The sequence below is a fragment of the Gossypium hirsutum genome, chromosome A06 (genome assembly GCF_007990345.1).
Source record: "Gossypium hirsutum isolate 1008001.06 chromosome A06, Gossypium_hirsutum_v2.1, whole genome shotgun sequence".
NCBI lineage: Eukaryota > Viridiplantae > Streptophyta > Magnoliopsida > Malvales > Malvaceae > Gossypium > Gossypium hirsutum.
The window spans coordinates 39,572,586-39,595,152 of record NC_053429.1 but is presented as its reverse complement, the minus strand read 5'-3'; the positions used below and the strand labels follow the sequence as shown (position 1 = coordinate 39,595,152).

The window sequence follows — 22,567 nt, the reverse complement described above, 5'->3', positions numbered from 1 at the left end:
TTATCACACCATTCAAATCAGTCCTCCCTCTTTCTTTTTATTTTAGATTTCCCCCCTAACATTCTGTTTTAGGTTCAATTTAATCCTTTTTTGGTTATTTTTGTTATTTTATCGTTAAAATTAATTAGTTTAATGTTATTATTATTATTATTGTTGTTGTTGTTGTTGTTGTTGTTGTTATTATTATTATCCTTATTAATGTATAATTATTATTTTCGATTATTATTATTAATATATTATTATTATCCATATTAATATATTATTATTATTTTGTACTTTATTATTATTGTTGTTTTATTACTGTTATTATTATCATAGTATTAAACTAATTAATTTTTGTGCTATTATTATTATATTATATTTTTTTATTTTTTATTTTTTGTGTTTTTACTTACTATTATTACTATTATTATTATTGCCACTATTATTATTTTTTTATTGATTATTTTATTATTAATTAATTTAGTATTTTGTTGTTGTTGTTATTATTATTATTATTATTATTATTATTATTATTTTATTACAAATTGTGCCATAAATATCATGTGTATTTTAATTTGGTTCTTTACTTCCTACATTTTATAAACTCTTCCCCGTATAGTTATATTTATATTTATTTATTACTTCGTTATTATTGTCATCGCTCTTATTTGTTTATTTCGTCTCTGCTTATTCATGTTTGTATGTTTCATTATTGTTGTAATTTATTCGTTAATATTACTATGACTATTATACTACATTAGTATTATCATAACATTCATTTATTTATCACATATACTCAACTCGTTTAGCTGTTACCCCATGCACTATGCTTAGCATAATCGATTGTTTTTGTATTATATTCCAAGCAAGCCATATTGTTTTATACTTTCGTTTGATAATCATTTGAAAAGGAGAAATAAAAAATAAAGGCAATGTTCTGTGTTTGGAAATTTGAGAGATTGTGCCCTAACGTACTGGGTTTCGATTTTTCTCGTCTGATCCAAATGACTGAATAACCTTTTAAAATTAAAATGCGTGAGTTTTGAAAATCAAAAGACAAGTTTATTCTCGAGAGTTTAATACGTTGTGTCCTAACGTACTGGATGTGGCATTTTATTACTTCAGGACAAGAAAGTCTTTAGCATCCGTTCCAATTTATTCAAGCAAATTATTCGTAAAAAATTAACATTAATAAAAAGGGATCATATTTTAAAATCTTTTCAAAATTTCAACTTTTGACATTAAGACACTAATTAATGAACTAGGTACCAATTTTAGGCGTTACTAGGGTGCTAATCCTTCCTCGAACTTTCGACATTAAGACACTAATTAATGAACTAGGTACCAATTTTGGGCGGTACTAGGGTGCTAATCCTTCCTCATATGTAACTGACTCTCTAGCCCATCTTTCTGAATTTCGTGGACCAAAAGTCGTTGTTTTAACAAACCAAGCGTTTTATTACAACAACCATTTTACAAGGTGATCCAATCACACCTAAATAAAAAGGATTGGTGGCGACTCCTCTGTTCGTTTTTATTTTCAAAATAAAAGTCGAGCCTATTTTTTTTTAAAAATAGTTTCAACTGCTTAGCGACTCCACTGGGGACAAAATAAGAGAGTCAAGCCAGAAGTTGATTAACTTTTGGCTTTTTTGTCAAAAATAGAAACTTTGGTTTTAATATACGATCCCTTCATTGCATTTCATCCATTTTTGTTACGGTTTTCATCATTTTATTCATATTTTCTTTATTGGTTCGAGTTTTTTTTATACATATATCCTCACATATTGCATTGCATGATCGCTTGGTTAGATCCTTCTAAGTGGGAGTGAGAAACTACTCATTCGTGAGGTTTTTATCTCCGTACAGGATAGTGGATCGCTTTCGGGATACATTCGTACCTATGTTTTCATGAGATTTTCATCTTCGTGCAGCCATAGGGAAATGTATTCCCCTGAATTGAACTCGATCCATATGAGCCTATAATGGGTGAGGATCGAGGAATCTGCAGGTTCGAGTACCTTTTACTTTAGAACCGAACCGCATATAGAGAGCCATAGGAGTTTACCTTAAGTAGAGGCATGCCAAATCCTAGTGGTCACCCGGAAATGTGCTCTATTTTGTTTATTTCTTCTGTGCTGATGCGTTTAATTTTGCTTCGATTACATTGCATTTCATCGTAAGAGATCCTTTCGTGGCATTTTTATTCGTCTTTGTTATGATCCTTATCATTGCGGTTTATAATTGTTGTGTTGGTTTGAGTTTAGGCATATTTTTCCATATTGCATTACATGATTGGTCGATCTTACCCTTTTAAGTGGGAGTGAGAAGCTATGCTTTCGTGAGGTTTTCACCTCCGCATGGGCTAGTAGACTGCCTCCGAAATACATCTATACCTATGTCTTCATGAGATTTTCATCTTCGCATGGTCATAGGGAAATGTATTCCCCTGAACTGAACTCGATCCATATGAGTCTATAATGAGTGAAGATTAAGGATCCTGCTGGTTTAAGTACCGTTTTTTTAGAACAAACCCCATATAGCGAGCCTTAAGAGCCCACCCTAGGTAGAGCCACTCCGAACCCCTAGTGGTCACCCGGATAGGTACTCTATCTTGTTTATTTCTCCTATACTAACATGTTTTCTTTTGTTTTGATTGCATTGCATTTTCATCAAAGAAAGGAGGTGCTGAGTCACATTTGATTGCTAAATAGAAAAGCTTGTCATGGAGAATGGATTTTTTGATAAAGTGGAATATAATATGGTCGTCCAAATATGGTCTGAGTAAACAACAAAAGAAGGTTGATAGTCCATGAAGGAATACACGACTTTGCTTCATTGCCTGAGGATTAAAGCCAACAAAGATTATTCGAGAGTCGTCGTGTCTTAAAGAAGCTGAAGAGCATCGCGGGGATAAGTGAGGAATGGGCCGTGGGCCGCGGTCCAGATCGAGTAGAAAGGAGATAATAGAGACATCCTTTGAAAAATCCACAAGATTTGACCATAACATCTGGATATGAAAAAAAGGATTGATGTCTTCGCTTGGAATATGAGGGCAAGGCCACATATGTAATCCGTTTTATGTAAAGAAATTTGTTTTCTAGAAAAGTTGTTCTAATAGAATTGAATCCAGAATCAACGCCTCTTTTTATTTTTGCATTCACCACATGCATTTGAATTGCATTTCATCACATGTATTAGATTTTCACAAAAGGACCCTAATTAGGTCAAATTATTTCAGCTAACTTGGGAACCGACAAAATTCTACTAACTGAGTATCGTTACGTTACTCGCACAAGAACAAAAGTCATGGACCGAAGGTTGGAAAAAATAGAGCAAATGCAAATATAGATGCAAGAGCAATTGACCAAAATTTAACAAGAGAGGCGGGAACAAATGCTAGAATTCCAAAGGAATATGATGGGTCAGTTAACCCAGTTACTAGCTGAGGGACTTGAAAAAAGGAGTGGCCCAGTGGTCAATAGTGGGGATGATAATGAAGACCTCATCAATTCCCCAGGTTTTTCCTCAATAAGCGTCCTGACCCAACCAGACACGCATCCGCAAGGGGTACCCGTTATTATCGGACCCCAATATCAGATTGATACCTCGGCACTGTTGAACTTCTTGATGGGTTTAGGTTTTAACTCAGAGGATGATCGAGCCAAACTGGTTGTTCTGGGAAAAACAAAGGAAAGGAGAAAGTGGACTTTAAAGGCCCCAAAGAAGAAGGAAAAGGAAGCGAATAATACGAGTATGTATAACAAGGGCTATTCGAAGCCGATTACAGTAAGCCGGCCAAGGACGGTAACTACCAGCCATCAGGTCTCCTTAAGGTAAAAACTCAATCTAAAACCAAACTCAGAAAAACCTCAGTTTGCACCCATCCCAATCACATATAAAGAATTGTATCAAATTTTGTTTGACGCACATGTTGTATCCCCTTTTTACGTAGAACCAATACAGCCTCCATACCCTAAATGGTACGATGTACGCGGCCAATGCGAATACCATGCGGGAATTACAGGGCATTCAATGAGAACTGTACTACTTTTAAAAAGTTAATCGAAAGGTTCATCAAAATGGATATTGTAAAATTCAATAATCCCTCTGGTGCAAAAAATTCGTTACCCAACCATTCTATTAAATGGGTAAATATTGTGAGTTCCATGATGGATAGAGGTGTGAGACCCAAAAATGAATCGAGTTCAGGGCTCTAGTACAAGACCTGATATTGAGGAATCTGAACATTAACGATGTATCAGAAGAGGGAACCAGGGAATAGAATTTTTCAAACATCTTCTCTTACATACTTGGGATTGTTTTGAACCATGAGACTGTGGAAGAGACCCCTGTATTTTTAGAGCTAATCTAGAGCAATATTTAAAACACGTTTTTTGCTTTAAGCCTAGAAGAAACAAGAATCCTTTTGTGAAATAGGCTTATATCCAAAATTTTTATTTCAATAAAATGCATGTTTGTTATCATTTTGAGTAAATATTCTTTTATTCTTTTCATTTCATACCATACAAACAGTTATTCTTAGATTCTTTCATTTTTTTCAAATGTTCTTCATTTAGGATCATACCCTACAAGTAATCATCCTTAGAATAATTTATTCTTTGGAGTCTGCCTTCGTACCTATAACAAGTCCTCATATATCAATGACATGAGCGACGCTGCTACTAACCCAGAATCTCCTTTTAAGCGAGATATGGGCCTAAAGGGATCTCAGCACTTTGAAGATGACAGAGATGGTAACCTATCTCCTGATTTGTTAAGGATGGTAGAACAAGATGAAAAACATATCCTACCTTACAAAGAGTCAATAAACAGTAGGCTTAAGAGAAGAAAAAAATGGCAAGGATCAAAGCCTGCATCACCACAAAGACAAAGCGAAGCGTCCATATCAAGATATACCTGGGCTACTAAGACTTGTGGATGCTGTTAAAAGAGGTCCCTAAGTGTTTCAGAAGGACTCATACTAATGGGTTTACTATGGCCAGGCTAATCATGATATTCGGGTTCTGCTGGTCCACCGTAGAAGGGAATTACATTAGTTATGTCGTAAATGCCAAATTTATGGAGACAAGTTTCATGTGCCCTTTCATTTCTTCGTAGACGTTCTCTATGTGAGGCATGGAGGTTATTGGGCCGATCTCATCGAAAGCTTCTAGCAGGGATCAATTATTTCACCAAAAGGGTAAAAGTCACTTCATATGCCAATATTACAAAGTCGACAGTCATCAGAATTCCAATATATATAATAGAGGAGAGAGATCATGTGCCGATAAAAAATGCCAAAAAAGATCATATCCAACTGCATAATGTCAAAAGTTCGTAGTCTGTTCGAAGAACAGATGCCACATCACCTCAAAATAAATAATACGTGGAGGTAGCAAAAATGTACAAGAATAAAAACAACTAAACAAGGATCATATGAAAAATGACCAAGACTTGTAAAGATTGGCATAAAGAAGTTACCATTTACCCTCTATGCTTATTGAACATCGGCCAGGAACTTCGCCGGGGCAATACATTGCTCATTAATTTATGGGATAGAAACAGTTTTAAAGACGAGATTCCTTTTCTCTGAGTCTTGTCAGAGCTGAAGTTGGATAAGGCAGAATAGATCCAATCCCAATATGATCAGAAGAATTTGAAGAGAGGAGGTTGAAAGCTATCTGTCGTGGTCCAATGCACCAAAAATGAATGATGTGAGCTTACGATAAGGAGGTTCATCCTAGAGAATTCCATGAAGGAAACTTGATATTAAAGAAGATTCTTCCTATACAAAAGGACTTCAGAAGAAAGTGGATGTCAAACTGGGAAGGACCTTATGTAGTAAAGAAGGCCTATTCTGGAGAAGCATTGATATTGACTGAGATGGATGGCAAAGATTTGCCCAACCCAGTGAATTCAAATCCAGTCAAGGAGTATTCTACCTAAAAAAAGAGAGGCCAAGGTGAAAACCTGTAAAAGGCATTTTGAGATAACAAAAAAAAGAAGAGGCCAAGGCGAAAACCCGTAAATGGCACCTTAAGACCAAAGTGGATTTGAGTTGAAAACCCGAAAAGGGTGGCTCAAATTTGGATAAAAGTGGGGCATACAGTAGTCTTTCTATGCTTGAATTAATAATGAAAAAGTATGCTACGTCTTGGGGTATCGACAAAGTACTCCGGATCCTCTAAACACAAATTGAGCTCAAAATGATCCTCAAGAAGTTGGTACAGAGAAGCTCAAGCTGCGATATCTGGGGCACTTAGTTTCCTATTTTACCCATTTTGAATTTGTTATCTTTGATTACCTTATTCTTTTCAAGGTCCCAATAAATTTCCTTCTTAATTGCATTTGCTATCGTTGATTAACTTACTTGCTTCGAGCTATGCTCCTGATTAATTTCCTTTCGGTTCATTGTTATGATCTTTTTCAAGCATTTTGCATTGAAATAATGATTATTGGACCAATAATACTTTCACAAAAGAAGTTATGCATATTACTCTGGAAGCTTCTAAATAGTATAGGAACCTGAAACAGCACATTATTTAGAACTCACCAAGCCTAGGGGTTGGAAATATTTGAGAGAGAGGAGTCTAAACTTGTGGCTATCTCTCCAGATTATTTGTTAAAGATATCAGAAGCACAAAAAAACAAGGTATTGTGTCGGTGATGTAACCTCGATGAACAACAAGAAATGTTAACCCATGCGTTAAAAGGGGTTCATTCTTGAAAATTTGTCATTCTGTATACCCATCTGGTCATGTTACCTAGAGAGAGGTGTGACAGATCAATTGAAGAAGCTACAAGTTCTATTCCCTTGATTTGCAGCGGGACGGATTGAAAAGATACAAATCCTATACCCTTGAACTGTAGCGGGATGGATTGAAGATGAAGCAAATCCTATACCCTGAGTTGTATAGGTTGGATGAAAAAAACCCTAAAGTTACAATGGGGCAAACCTGTTGAGCAAGATATAATTTTTACTTTGGGCTCTATCAAAAATACCAGCCGAACAAGAGGGCGGTGTAATACGTCGGTGATAAAGCCTTGATGAACTATGAGCGATGATGCCTTAAGCACTTAAAAAGGAATCATTCTCATAACATTTCTGCATTCATATCGTTCATCTAGCTAGGAGCATTTGACTCATTCTGATCATGGCATCCTAATTATTTGGCATAAACATAGGCCCATAAAATCGTTTCTACAAATCATATCCCTAGAGGATGGTGTAGCGACATCGGTAAATTCACAGATCCTATCTCCCTAAGCAGCAGTGGAGCAGATCGAAGATGGCAAATCTTATCTCCCTAAGTAGTAGTGGAGCAGATTTAAGCCACCATCCTATCTCCTTAAGCAGTAGTGGAGTAGGTTGAAAATTGTAGATCTTGTCTCCCTAAGAAGTAGTAGAACAGATCGAAGATGGTAAATCCTATCTCCCTAAGCAGTAGTAATTTAAGCCACCATCCTATCTCCATAAGCAGTAGTGGAGTAGGCTCAAGATTGTAGATCTTGTCTTCATAAGCAGTATTGGAGCGTATCGAAGATAACAGATCTTCTCTCCCTAAGCAGTGGTAGAGCAGATCAAAGATGGAAAATCTTGTCTCCCTAAGAAGTAGTGGAGCAGATTTAAGCCACTATCCTATCTCCCTAAGTAGTAGTGGAGGAGGCTGAAGATTGTAGACCTTGTCTCCTTAAGCAGTACTGGAATAGATTGAAAATGGCAAATCTTGTCTCCCTAAGCAGTAGTGGAGTAGGCTGAAGATTGTAGATGTTGTCTCCCTAAGCAGTAGTGGAGCAGATCGAAGATGGCAAATCTTGTCTCCCTAAGCAGTAGTGGAGCAGATCGAAGATGGAAAATCTTATCTCTCTGAGCAGCAGTGGAGTAGGTTGAAGATCACAGATCTTATCTTCTTAAGCAGTAGTGGAGCGGATTGAATACGGCGAATCTTATCTTCCCGAGGTAATAGGGAAGCAGATTTAAGCTACTAGCCTTGTCTCCCTAAATAACAGTGGAACAGGTTAAAGATTGTAGATCTTATCTCCCTTAGGAGTAGTGGAACAGATCGAAGACGGTAAATCTTATCTTCCCGAGGTAGTAGGGAAGCAGATTTAAGCCACTAGCCTTGTCTCTCTGAGTAGCAGTGGAACAGGCTGAAGATTTTAGACCTTGTCTCCCTGAGCAGCAGTGGAACAGGCTGAAGATTGTAGATCTTATCTCCCTGAGCAGTAGTGGAGTAGATTAAAAACAGCAAATCTTATCTTCCTGGGGTAGTAGGGGAGCAGATTGAAACACCAGCCTTATCTTCCTGAAGTTACAGCGAACAGACTGAAGACAGCAAATCTCATCTCCCTGAAGTAGCAGCGGAGCAGATTGAAGCCACCAGCCTTATCTCCCTAAAGTTGCAGCGGAGCAGACTGAAGACAGCAAATCTTATCTCCCTGAAGTAGCAGTGGAGCAGATTGAAGCTACAAGTTGCGAGTCTTATCTCCTTGAAGTTGCAGAAAAGAAGATTGGAGATAGTGGATCTTATTTCCCTGAAGTTGCAGTGGAACAGATCAAAGCTACGAGTTACAAGTCCTATACCTCTGAAGTTGCAGTAGGTCAGATCAAATTTACCATGTTACGGTGAAGCAAATGGAAGCTACAAATCTTACCTCTGAAGTTGCAGTGGGTTAGAAAGAGGTTATTTGAAGAAGATAAGCACCAAGAAGTCAAGACTTGGCAAGACCGAACAAAATTGGTTTTTCTTAAAAGTCTTTGCTCTGTTCTCGTTGCACGACAACGAGCAAAGAAGGGCAGCTGTGAAACCCAAATTTTGCCTGGCCAATTAAACCACAAATAAACCAAATAATAAACCCATTAAAAGTCTAGCCCATATTACAATTCAAATCAAAGCCCAAACCCTAAACAGGCCCAAAATTAAAAACCCTAGCCCAAAAACTTAAATATTTTTCAGAAACCTAACCCTAACACCCCCATGTGCACCGCTCCTCCTTCGGTTACCCCGCTTGTGCCTCGTCCTGAGGCTTGGCATTCTAGACTGCCACCACCTACTCCTTTTTCGTTGACCTCGCCTAGCCCTACAACAGTGACGAGAGAAAGAGACAGAAACAGTGATAAAAAGAAAGCAAATAGAAGCAAAAGAAAAACTAATATTTTGTAATATTCATTGGCTATAAAGGCGATTCCAAAACCAATGAAAAAAAAAAGAGATCAATACAAAAAAAACCAATAAATTCTCGAATACAAAAAGAACAGGTTCAAGAAGTTTCAAAAAGAAAAACAAAGTTCAAAGGTGCTAAGATCTTTTTCTTATTTTATTTTTCTTTATTTTTCTCCTTCGAAAAAATATATATACTCTTATATTTTTTTCATTTTTCTTTAAAAATAATAGTTTATATATAAATATATCAAAAAATAAAAAAAAGGAGAAGAAATTTTACCTTGAGCGCCGCTGTGCATGGCGGTCGTCGGTCACCGACGGCGGCACCACGGTGGTCCCCTCGCCGAATTCCAAGCTTGAGCCTAGAGAGAAAATCAACCCCTTCCCCCTTCTTTTTTTTTCTAAAACATGGAGAAAGTGTTTTTTTTTAATTTGGCCTTAAATAGGCCTCTAAAACGACGTCGTTTTTTTTTTTACCTTGAGCCTAGAGAGAAAATCAACCCCTTCCCCCTTCTTTTTTTTTTCTAAAACATGGAGAAAGTGTTTTTTTTCTAAAACATGGAGAAAGTGTTTTTTTTTTAATTTGGCCTTAAATAGGCCTCTAAAACGACATCGTTTTGGGCAAGCCTTTCAGGCACCAAAACGAAGTCGTTTTGGCCCTAGGATCCGCGTGTTGACCCGACCCGTCAGGGAGGATCCGCGTGTTTTTTATTAATGGGCTATTAGCGCATTTAGTCCTTCCGTATTTTTATTTTTTTATCCAGTTTCTTTTCATTTTCAATTTATCCCTAGAATTTTATTTCAATGTCAAATAGGTCCCCTTTGAACGGTGCGTTTTGGGGGTAGGGGATATTTCCCTATTCGACCCCTCCATGTTATCCGCGCCATTCAAATCGGTCCTCCCTCTTTCTTTTTATTTCAGATTTCCCCCTAACATTCTGTTTTAGGTTCAATTTAATCCTTTTTTGGTTATTTTTGTTATTTTATCGTTAAAAATTAATTAGTTTAATGTTCCTATTATTATTTATTATTATTATTACTGTTATCCTTATTAATGTATAATTATTATTATTATTTTCTATTATTATTATTAATATATTATTTTTATCCTTATTAATATATTATTATTATTTTGTACTTTATTATTATTGTTGTTTTATTACTGTTATTATTATCATAGTATTAAACTAATTAATTTTTATACTATTATTATATTATTTATTTTTTTATTTTTTATTTTTTTGTGTTTTTACTTATTATTATTACTATTATTATTGCCACTATTATTATTTTTTTATTGATTCTTTTATTATTAATTAATTTAGTATTTATTATTATTATTATTATTATTTATATATGTTTTATTACAAATTGTGCCATAAATATAATATTTATTTTAATTTGGTTCTTTACTTCCAACATTTTATAAACTCTTCCCCGTATAGTTATATTTTTATTTATTTATTACTTCGCTATTATTGTCATCGCTCTTATTAGTTTATTTCGTCTCTACTTATTCATGTTTGTATGTTTCATTATTGTTGTAATTTATTCGTTAATATTACTATGACTATTATAGTACATTAGTATTATCATAACATTCATTTATTTATCACATATACTCAACTCGTTTAGCTGTTATCCCTTGCACTATGCTTAGTATAATCGATTGTTTTTGTATTATATTCCAAGCAAGCCATATTGTTTTCTACTTTCGTTTGATAATCATTTGAAAAAGAGAAATAAAAAATAAAGGCAATGTTCTGTGTTTGGAAATTTGAGAGATTATGCCCTAACGTACTGGGTTTCGATTTTTCTTGTTTGATCCAAATGACTGAATAACCTTTTAAAATTAAAACGCGTGAGTTTTGAAAATCAAAAGACAAGTTTATTCTCGAGGGTTTAACATGTTGTGTCCTAACGTACTGGATGTGACATTTTATTACTTCGGGACAAGAAAGTCTTTAGCATCCGTTCCAATTTATTCAAGCAAATTATTCGTAAAAAATTAACATTAATAAAAAGGGATCATATTTTAAAATCTTTTTAAAATTTCAACTTTTGACATTAAGACACTAATTAATGAACTAGGTACCAATTTTGGGCGTTACTAGGGTGCTAATCCTTCCTCGTATTACTGACTCTCGAACCCATCTTTCTAAATTTCGTGAACCAAAAGTCGTAGTTTTAATAAATCAAGCGTTTTATTAAAACAACCATTTTACAAGGTGATCCAATCACACCTAAATAAAAAGGATTTGTGGCGACTAATCTATTCATTTTCATTTTGAAAATGAAAATCGAGCCTATTTTTTTAAAAAAATGATTTCGACAAGACCAATTGAAAATTTAAATGATAGTTCGAAAATGCTTGGTTAAATTTCTCCATTTATTAAAGTTTATCAAGGAGCAACAGTTGAAATGCCACAAGGAAATCATAAGAACCAAAACTGATCCAAGAATTTATGGCTCTTTTATTTGAATGATTATATGTAATTAAATAACATAACGGTAAATTTAGTCTTTTTAACATTTATTCCTTTTTGTTATATTTGTTTTAATTTTTTTTGGATCATTTTTACTTTTAACTTTTAAAGTTCAATCAAATTGTTTTTTTTCAAAGATGGATAAGATAACCGGACTGTTAAAATTTTGATTACATTAATTTAGCAACTTTAGTGATAATCCATGTATATTTCATAAATTTTTTTAAAAAATAATAAATATCTAAAAATTTAAAAAATTTCAAGTTTATAAAAATTTTTAGAAATAATATCCACGTCAACAATAAGCAGAGGCAAATTTAGGGTGGCTGGTAGGGCCCCCTAAAAAGGAAAATTGTTATTTAGGTCTTTTAATGTTTTTTAAAAGTTTAAATTAGTAAAGGTAAAATTTTACTTTGGCCTCCCTAAAATTATAAAAATTCGATTTAATCCTTTAAAAATCATAAAGATATAGACTATAAAAAATTAAAATTTCATTCGCCCCAAAAAAATTGTTCTAGCTTTGCCCCTGACAATAAGGTTCACGTAGATTATCATGCAGACTGCCACGTTTAATGTCATTAAAATTTTAAATGTTCAAATAACTTTTTCATTCAAAATAAAACTATTTAATTAAATTTGAATGTTGAGAAATAAAGTGGTAAAAATTAAAATTAAAATAACAAAAAGAGTAAAAATTAGAAACTAAATTTTTAACCAATGTTTATATTCGTGAATTTTGAGTTAATAAATTTTCTTGTCTTGAGCTAATAGTGATACATATTATCCACAAAATAAAATTACTATTCAAACTTGAATCTTTATTCTTGTCTCCTTTTATAATAGCTCGTTTTTCAAACAATTAAACAATCTTTAATCAATGTCTATAAATAATCTTTAATCAATGTCTATAGTAAAATTAATTGACAGTGACGAAAGTAGAGGGATATGGTGTGATCTTGACCTTTTAAAAATGATACAATTGTTTTAAAACCCTTTTAAAAATTTTAAGATCATAAGTTAGTATAGTTATAAAATTATATTTTGCTCCCTAAACATTTATAATTTACCTTTAGCCCTCCATTTTTTTTTTTTTTGCTTCGCCACTCTTTTGGTAATCAATTCAAGGCTCCACTTCATTGAAGGGATAAAAGAAATTTTGGGTAAAACATGCTTCTTTCTTGAAAGGCAATAATGAACAATCTTTACTAGTAGTAATGATAAGTGAAGAACCAAAAAGTGTGAAATTTGCAAACTTATCAGGCAATTATACAATAAAATCATTTCTAGCAGGCCATTGCTGGAGTTGCAGCATGTTTCTTGAGATCAGGAAAGTAGCCCAAAAGTGACTAAAAAAAGTTTCAAACTATTAATGATGCTAAACTCACTAACATGCAATAATTTTATATTTTACCTTTTGCTGAATCAAAAGTAAAACAATATAATGAGAGTAAAACAACTTTATTTTTCCTTCTTTTTTTCTTTCTTCATGTTTGTGGGGAACAAAATCAATTTCCAAACAGGTGAACCATCATGAAATTCTATTGATAGAGACTAGACACCAAAAACTTAAAAAAAAAATTAATTTTAGGTTACTTGAATTTAGCTTTAATGTTAAATTTATTATCAAGATCAAACGTCATCATGTGGACCAATAAATATTTGATATATGTACTCTAGTAAAAAATATATAAGTACTTCAAAAGATAAAAAAAGTTCAATTACCAAATTGAGTATCGAAGCCAAACTCAAGTATTTAATTAGTACTAAAATCATAAGTATCAAATTGAGAAATAATCAAGTACCAAAATGAGCACCGAAGTCAAAATCAAATAAATAAGACAAATATAGATATACCAAATTATACATTAAAACCAAACTCAAATACTAAATAATACGTTTTTAATGCTTCACATTGTTGTATATATAAAATCAAGCTTAATTACATATTGGTATATGTTTTACCTGTTGTACTTAATAAATTTAGGAAGTAGATGCTTCTCCTTTTTGATAAACTTAAAAAGGTTAATTTTATTGTGCATCCTTAAACTATAATTTATATTTTAAATTAGCCTTTAAACTTTAAACTATTTTAGTTAAATTCTCCAAGGATTAATATCATATCAATTCGGTACTTTTGTTAAATTAATTATCAATATTTTAGGTGTTAAATACTAGTTCGAATTTGATGGAGCACATTCAAAACACATCAAATTTAAGCTGGTATTTAATGTTTAAACTAATGACTAGGCTGACAGAGTCACTTGATTGATACAATATTAATACTTTGAGACTCAATTAAAATATAAACCATAGTTTAAAGACATCTAGTCGAATTAGCTCAACTTAAAAATTTTCTAACAAATTGCTTGCTAGGCTTCCTTAATGTAGAAAGTGTGGGGATTGAATATAAAAGAATAGTTTGACGTGGTAAGCTTGGGTTTCACTTTGACAGGTTACGGAACTTTATCCGGTGATGATAAAGTCATAATATATATATAAGAAAATTTAAGAATTTAATGGTTAAATCATTTAGCTTACTTTGTACTCATACATTTTCAATAACAAAAATTACATAAATTTAAGTGTATTAAAGTGTAGAATTTTTTCCGATTTATAGATAGAAGTATTGTATAAAAGGAATTTCCTCAAGTAAAATTGCTTAAAACTGATCTGCTAATCGAGCAAATCTGAGTGATAGCGACTAATATTTCGTTCCATATGTTGTTTGTTGTTATAGGAAAAGGCAAATAGATACATATATATACTTTGGTTTTCGACGGGAGCAACATATATAAATAAAATAAAGGGACGATGGGTGCATTGTAGCTTTGAAAAGGACAAGCATGAAATTTGCTAATTCTTGAAATGTGAAATATCGGATTGGCAATGCAAAGATTTTGGAATGGAAATTCCTACAACTCACCCTCAAAACCCACAATTTAAAAGAAAATAGATGTAGCCTGATGATGGTATCATATAGCAACATATATCATAACAGATCACTAGCATAGACCTAACCAGATTTCAGGTCATTTGTAATTCGGGTCCTTTCAAGTTTGGGGTCAATTTGGAGTTCAGATGATATCTTGGGTTTAAGGCTTGAATCATTTTCAATTATATATTCGAATCATGTCGAAATTGAGTTGTTTCAGGTTTGGGTAGGGTTATCAAGCCTCAGCTCAACATGGTCAATGAATGGTGAAAGAGAGAAAAAGGAGAGAGGATAAATAAGAAAGGGTTGTGCTTGTTGACATCCTATAGACTAGACATTGCATAATTCAATGGAACCATAGTGAAGCAGTTCCTCAATCATTTGCTCAACGTGATCCTCTTCAAGTGGTTCAAGCACTTGCGGTTTTTTCACAACCCAAGTGGCTTCCATCTCTTGAACCGGTAATGGTCCAACCCCCATCCCAGCAATGCCGTGGTTGCCGATAACGCGTGGAGCCGGTGCCTTATTCCGTGGCTCGTCCACCTTTTGTTGTTTCATTATTTGAAGCGAAGCCATGTAGCATTTGTGTAGTTTAGCTCTCAAAGTTGCCGAGAGAAGTTTTGATGACGACGACGACGATTGAGGTGCATTGGGGTTGTAAGCGAAGTTGGTTCTAGCCCTCGGTCCACACATAAGCCTCGCAGCTTCGTCGTACGCCCGAGCTGCATCTTCAGCCGTCTCGAACGTCCCAAGCCAAATTCTAGTTTTCCTGCACCAAAAGAAATGCATAAGGAACAATAAGGACAAAAAATGTTGCATGGTTTTCATAAACCAGATTTAAACTCACAAGAGAGGATGGCGAATCTCAGACACCCAAGAACCCCAATGCCTTTGTCGGACACCTCGATATCTTTGTTGTGGTCTGGCCATGTTTGTAATAAAGAAATCTTTCTTTTGAAGGAAAAAAGTGTTTGTGGAAATGCCTGAATGAGATTACGAGAATGATGCCAGTGAAGGGAGGGGGTTTTGTAGTTGATAGACATATGTGGCAATTTAGTGTCATCCAACTTGAATAAAATTGTTGGGTCCCAAAAAGGGTTTCAAGGGCTTTCCATTTCTTGTCTTTATTTAATTACAGTTGGCTTGGAAAAACTGATGATTTTGTTGAATTAATAGGTGAAAGTGAAATTTCAAACTTCAATTCACAATTTCACATGGCTATAATTTAGCTTTTGTTTACCCTTCTTATTGGGACGAGTAATAACAAGTTTGATATCTTCTAAAGAAAATCTCCGAATTTGAATTTTGTGAATAAAAAAATTCATAGTAAAAAATCTTTATTCCTGTTTAAAATTCCAATTTGGTGCAAGTCTAAATTTAGTAAAAAACTAATATTATTGTCTCAAGTCAAAAAAGAAAATTTAGAATATGTTGCTTTACCACACTTCTTTGCTCATGAAAATCTTAGAAGTCGTAATCGGATAAGATTCTTCATGTGATTGGTCTTCATGCGAAACTACAAGTTAGGTGTAATAAAAAAATTTGCTTAATTCAAGTATACTTATTTTCATACTTAAAACTTTTTTTTAAGTTCAATTTGATGCCTAAATTATCTTTCCATTATTGTTTTTAGTCTATTTTCTTAATAGATATTAAAAAAATTAACATAAGAAAATAAGTAAAAAAAATTATATACCAAAATATAAAAATTGGTATACTTTAAAAATCAAATAGTGAATAAGCCAAAGTGAGAATAAAAAAGCTTATAATGTCTTCTTATGCTATAAAAGATCTTTGAACGCATCCACAAATCAACTTTTATTAAGCAATATTTTTAATGAAAACTTTGTTTTATTAATATGTTTGTTGGAAAGCAGATGATAGACAAATTGGGTGTCATATGAAAGTTTGAATAACTTATTTCATACAATAACAGCAAAGCTAATTGGTGCCCTCAAATTGAAATATTTTGTGCTTCAATTTGCAGTTGAATGATTGGGTCAATCTTATGTTGTTGAATAACATCGAATGAAGAATCTTGGACCGCCATTATTACTATACAAATATCCAACAAATGATTTCATCAAATCCCACCATTTATCACATCAATTTGCCCCCAAGAATGGCAATCATCTTTTTTAGGGATATAGCGGTTAAATTATGGTTTTTGTTTTGGTTAAAAGATTCGTTTTATTATTATTATATCTATTAATATCTAATATAATGATTATCATTATTCAAATGTGTAGGATTTATATTAAATTTAAAAATTAAATTGTTAATGGTAATTAAATATGCATTAAATATTAATGGATGAAAAAGTAATGGAGTGAAGCTAAACTCATATTATACTCGATTTAGGGATTTAATTACTATATTTAGTATTATACCATTATCTTCCATTAATTACTCATGTAGTATTTGGAAAGCCACTTAGTAATTGGATTTGAGTGTAATTATTTGTAATTACATAGCTATGACGTGTTTTGGTAACCATTATAATTAACATGTTCTACTGATTTGAGTGTAATTGAAGCACCCTAATTATACTTTCCAATTCTTAAATGGAGAGTTGAGAATTTAAGTAATTATGCACGTAATTACATTCAAATCCAATTACCAAGTGACTTTTCGAACACTTCCTCATATAATTTTCAAACACCCAAATTCAATTATTTTTTATACAAATTATAAAAATTATATTAGAATCATAAACACGTACAAATATAGACAAACATGTTGGAAAAATTGCATTTTATGGTAACTTTGAGGCATATTCTCAATAGGTAAAAGTGGAGAGTTGAATTATAAAATTATGGTTTCATATTCTACTCTATGAAACATTTACAATAATATTTCATATGCTCAAAATGGTTGAGTGGTGAATGAGAAATTGATGCTCAAAGTAAGCTACTTGGAAATGTTGTTGAGGAAAAGTAAAGGCTTAGATCCCACATTGGTTAAATACAAAGTGTGAGATGTGTATATATATGTGAACCCTCTTAAAAGATAATTAAATGACTAAACTTGTAACATTGCCTCGTGTGCAGGGGTGCAAGTCCAAATCTGATGGGGCGCACTCACACGATGTGGAGGTCGCGAAATCTCTGGACCAGTCAGTCTCAAACAAACCTACGATGCTCTTATATATAGACAGTATCTAATTCCAATCAAATGGCAGATTAGGTTATTTCCAAATTTTCACCATCCCAAATGCCTATAAAAGGCTGGGTACTCCCTCACACTGAAACTTTTTTACTTTCAAAACTCTTTATTTTTTCTCTCCGTATTTTTCAAACGTTCAGATAATAGAAAAATGCAATATTTGTTCGATTGGTCGTTGTAGAGGTGCTACTACTTTGATTGCTGTTGTTGTATCTTGAGAGACATTCGACCAACGTTTCTCCAAGTACCATAGGAGCGACCAAACCTGCCTTATGGAAACTGTGTTTCACATGTCTCAACGTTTCGTAAATCTCTATTTTTCTTTATTTCAACTTTTTATTACAGTTTTTTATTTGATTTTCATATTTCACAATTTAATTATAAATTATTCCATTTATATAATATTTATTTATTTTGTTTCGTTAACCTGTGCATTGTCCAACAAAACATGCATAAACAAATTATAAAAATTAAAATATTATTTGTTAAAATTTATATTATTCAAGATATAAATGAATTATATTAAAATTTCCAAAGCTAGATTATACTTTTATTTTATTACTTAAGCTTGGTTTAAAAATCATAAAATAGCATAATAACAGAAATGGCAAACAATCCAAATTAATGTTGAATAGGCCCAAATTTGCCCGGGCTTACACCAAAACCAAAATAAAACAAAAAAAACCAAAATAATTTAAAAGTCTAGTCCATCTACATTTATTAACCCAACAATAAACCCAAACTAATAAACCTAAACCCAAAATACCCCAGGCCCAAAACATCAACCAAACTTTCGGCCAACCCTAGGCAACAACCAGCGGCGCAAACGCCATCAGCCTCCCCAACGCACGTGCGCCTCCATTCCTCTGTCCACGGCCACGAACGGTTTTTGCCATGCCATACACACCTGCAAAAGGTGTAAAAGGATGTAAAAGGTGGGGGGGATTACGAACAGATGAAATAAAAAAGAAGGCAGTCAAAATTTTTAGAAGGTGATTTCTTTTTAGTTTTCTATAATTTTTCTTGCATTTCCTAGCAATTTTTTTTTCCTCAAATCATTCGTCGTTGCATTTAAAAACAAAATAAAAAGGAAAATGAACGATTTACCTTGCGATTCCTTTTGCTTCGTCGAAATCGAAGTGTAGAGAGGATCCTGAGGCTGAAAAAGCAACCAGAAAGCAGGCATGTTAGTCACTGTTATAGTGGCGTGGCGTTCAGGAGAAATGTTTGGTTAAGAGAGAAATTGGGGGGAGAAATAGAAGGGGTTAGGGATTGATTTCGGCAAAAAATGGCAGACTGCCATTCATAGTTTTTTTTTTTAGTTTTTGATAATAAACAAAACGGCACCGTTTGAGAAAGGGAAAGATCCGCGTGAAAACCCGATTTAGAAGTTAGATCTATGCCCTTTTATTTCAAATGGGTAATTTTCACGTTTGTTCCTTCTCCCTTTGCGCCGATATTCAATTGGATCCAATTTGCGTTGCACTTTTTTTAAATTTTTTTCTGGGAATTTGTATGCTATTGCGATTCGATCCACATCTAAGCTCAGGGTTTTGGAACGTGGATTATTTCCAATTCTAGTCCCCGTACATTTGTACGCATGGCACATTGATCCTATTCTACAATTATTTCATTTGTAAATTGTCCATTTTATTCCAATTTTGTTTTAATTAAGTTTTTATCCTCATTTTTTATTTTACTGCTTGTACATTGTCTTTTACATGTTTGATTGTTGGCTGTGATATTTCAAGTTGCTTAGATAATTGAATTTTGTTTTAAAAAACATTATTATAGTTTTTTCTCTTTTATTCCATCATTTTAATAATTGGTGTATTATTTGTAATAAAATTCATTTTAGTTTATGTATGCTATTAATTTATGATATTTTGTAATCTCTTTTGAATTCATTCGCATATTTTAATGTTTATATCCTTTTTTGAGAGATCCACTTATTTTATGTGTCATTTAAATTATCATCAATCATATATTTAGTACTTATATTTAACTTACATACGTTATTAAAGCAATGTTATTTTTATACATATAATTTTAGCAATTTATATATAATTGCGTTTTTTTAAAAAAAAATTATTACATATATAATTTATGTTAATATTAAGTTAATCTTATAATCTATATTTTAATTCAATATTATTTTGACATACAATTATTTCTAAAATTCCTTCACATGCACATTACTCATATTAAATTATTTTTACTTTAGTCCATATTATTAGTTTCATATTGCTTTATGTAAATATTTTTATGTATACTTTCCTATAACATTATTTATGTGTTTAAGGCATTTCTTTTAAAAAAATCGTACAATTTACTTGTTGTATATACTTTCAGATTTTATTATTCTTATGTATATATTATTTACATATACCATCAATCCAAATCTATTTGTTACATGTAAAATTATGTTATATATTATTTGATTCAAAATTCCTTTTATAAATATAGTTTTATAAATATACATCACTAAATTTATGTATTTTATAGATGTAGTTTTTTTTTCTTTTGTGTATAAGATTATGTTTTTAAAATTTGTTACATGCATAATTTATATATGTAGTTAAGTTTTCATGCATTACTAGCTTCATGTTTTTTTTTACAAATAATTATTCCCAAATTTGTTTATATATACATGTTTTATGAATTTATTATGTACATTATATCTTACCATGTGTTTTATTATTCTTTTATATTTTATATATTATTTAAGCTATCATGCACATTGTCAATTTTTAAATAAAGTTGTGTTTAAAATATTTTGCATATTATTCGATTCAAATGTTTTATTCTACAATATTTATTTCAAATAATTATATATCCCTAGTTTTTGTACAAACTCGTCAACTTATATTATGTGTTCATTAATTCATCATTATTTTGAAAATTTCTTATACTATACTGATTTCTAATTCCATTTTATTTTGTACATATTTTTGTGAATCATTTTATATTGTGCCATGTTAATTATTGTGTATATTATTTTTGTATTAATTATTCACCATCCATGCTTAAAGAATTTTTGGTCACATTGTACTTAGAATAATTGTACATAATTGTTGGATTTATTAATTGAGGTTTATTGTACTATATGTGTGTATATTATTTCATGCTTATTAACCTTTTTTATACAAATGTTTTGTTACAATGCGTTAAGTATTCCATCTATTTTAAAACAAATAAACGTGTTTTGAGCGAATTTCTAATTTTTCTTATTATTCAAAAATTCTGAAATAAGGCAATATCTAATATTTGAAAATTCGGGAAATTGTGCCCAATCGTGCTGGGTATGATTTTTTCAGTGAACTAAATATTTGGATAACCTTTTATAATTTCAATGGATGAGTTTTTGAAGGTAAAAAATCAATCGTATTTTTAAAGGTATAAGGGATCGTATCCAATCGTGCTGGGTATGATGCTGCATATCTTTAAAACGAGAGAATTTTGACAATTAACTTGAATCATTCACACATTTTAAAGAATCATGTTTTAAAAGATTTTTTTTTCTTAAAATCTTTGATATAAGGATAGCATCAAACCAATTCGGTACCAATTTTTGGGCATAATGAGGGTGCTCACCCTTCCTCATATGTAACCGACTCCCAAACCCAAACCCATTTTTTATTTTTACGTGAACCAAAATGGCTTTTAATGGAACAAGACGTTTTAGTAGGTGGCCCAATGACACATAAACCTAGAGATTAGTGGCGACTCCACATTTTGGTTTTCAAACGTCGATTCCCGTTTTTCCTTCAACTAAAAAAATGGTTTCGACAAATGTGACAAGAAATTTTGATTTTTTATGCTTGACCAACTCCCTATTAATGCATCTTAAAGGAGTATCAGTTTAAACTCATAAAAAAAATGACGTATTTTATAAAATTATGGTTATATTATAAATCTTTATTTAAAAAAAATAGTGTTGTAAAGAGTTATTCTACACGTTAAAAATCCCTTTTATAAAAGTTAATATATTAAAAAAATTTATTTTTTTATTTTCGTGAAAAATATATCATTATAAAACTCTTAAATTTAAATATTTTTTTACATAAAACTTAAAACTACTTATAGTCCCTCCTCAACCTATAAATAGAAAGATAATGCGCTTTAACGCCCTCGAATTCTCGTCCTCTTGTATTGATAATAATACATATGTCAATCGAACTAAGACTTAATCAATACTCTTAAACTTCAACCTAAAACTTACATTAACCTAATATAATTTTGGTTGCTTTGACTTGTCATGAGCTTTCTTTCTTCTTAATACTTAATGTCTTTTATAGTAATTAATATTCTAATTGTGTAGTTATAATTTTGTTCTATTAAATATGACATATGTAATTATAATTACACTTTGTCAGTTAAAAATATCTAAAAAATTACAATTCTTTGTAATTACATAAATAAAAGAGTGTAATAATTACACTTTCCTCTAATTACACTATATTGTCAAAATAAACCCTTAATATGAAATTAAAAAGATAAAGAGATAACTTTCTGAATAATTTTTTTTAATGATGAATTAATGAAAAATAAGTATTTTGATAAATATAATTTCAAATTTTAAACGATATAAATAATTTGAGTTTCGTGATTAAAAATATTCCACATTAGTTGATTATCGAAATCTTTTAAAAGTGGTAATAAATTAAACTAAGATATATAACATTAATAATAGTAATAGACTTAATTATGCTAAGTTATAGTGACTTTTTTTTTTGTTTCTCAATATGATTAGATATTTTCCAATGAATTTATTTTTCTTGATGTAATTCGTGATGCTGTAATGATCAATGCCTTGAATAGATAGTAATGAAATT

The 22,567-nt window shown here is 31.8% G+C and overlaps 1 protein-coding gene and 1 long non-coding RNA gene across 2 annotated transcripts; both read right to left on the bottom strand.

The window, feature by feature from the left end:
* Positions 1 to 14,498: 14,498 nt before the first annotated feature.
* LOC107963590 (ethylene-responsive transcription factor ERF003) lies at positions 14,499 to 15,678 on the bottom strand. Its single transcript, XM_016900041.2, has 2 exons — positions 15,415 to 15,678; positions 14,499 to 15,336 (listed from the first exon to the last, which is right to left on the bottom strand). Exons 1-2 carry the CDS (start codon positions 15,495 to 15,497, stop codon positions 14,898 to 14,900), a joined length of 522 nt encoding a protein of 173 aa, XP_016755530.1. The 5' UTR covers positions 15,498 to 15,678; the 3' UTR covers positions 14,499 to 14,897.
* A 2,650-nt stretch (positions 15,679 to 18,328) lies between these two features.
* On the bottom strand, positions 18,329 to 19,390 carry LOC107962931 (uncharacterized). The gene is made up of 2 exons (XR_001701826.2): positions 18,840 to 19,390; positions 18,329 to 18,639 (listed from the first exon to the last, which is right to left on the bottom strand). It is a non-coding gene; the product is annotated as an uncharacterized lncRNA (long non-coding RNA).
* Between the last annotated feature and the right edge of the window lie 3,177 nt (positions 19,391 to 22,567).

Excerpts from the sequence above, each read along its gene's own strand:
- LOC107963590 (XM_016900041.2), bottom strand. The coding sequence starts at position 15,497 with ATGGCCAGACCACAACAAAGATATCGAGGTGTCCGACAAAGGCATTGG. Across the intron at positions 15,337-15,414 it reads GAGATTCGCCATCCTCTCTT|GAAAACTAGAATTTGGCTTG; the intron begins GTGAGTTTAAAT and ends CTTTTGGTGCAG.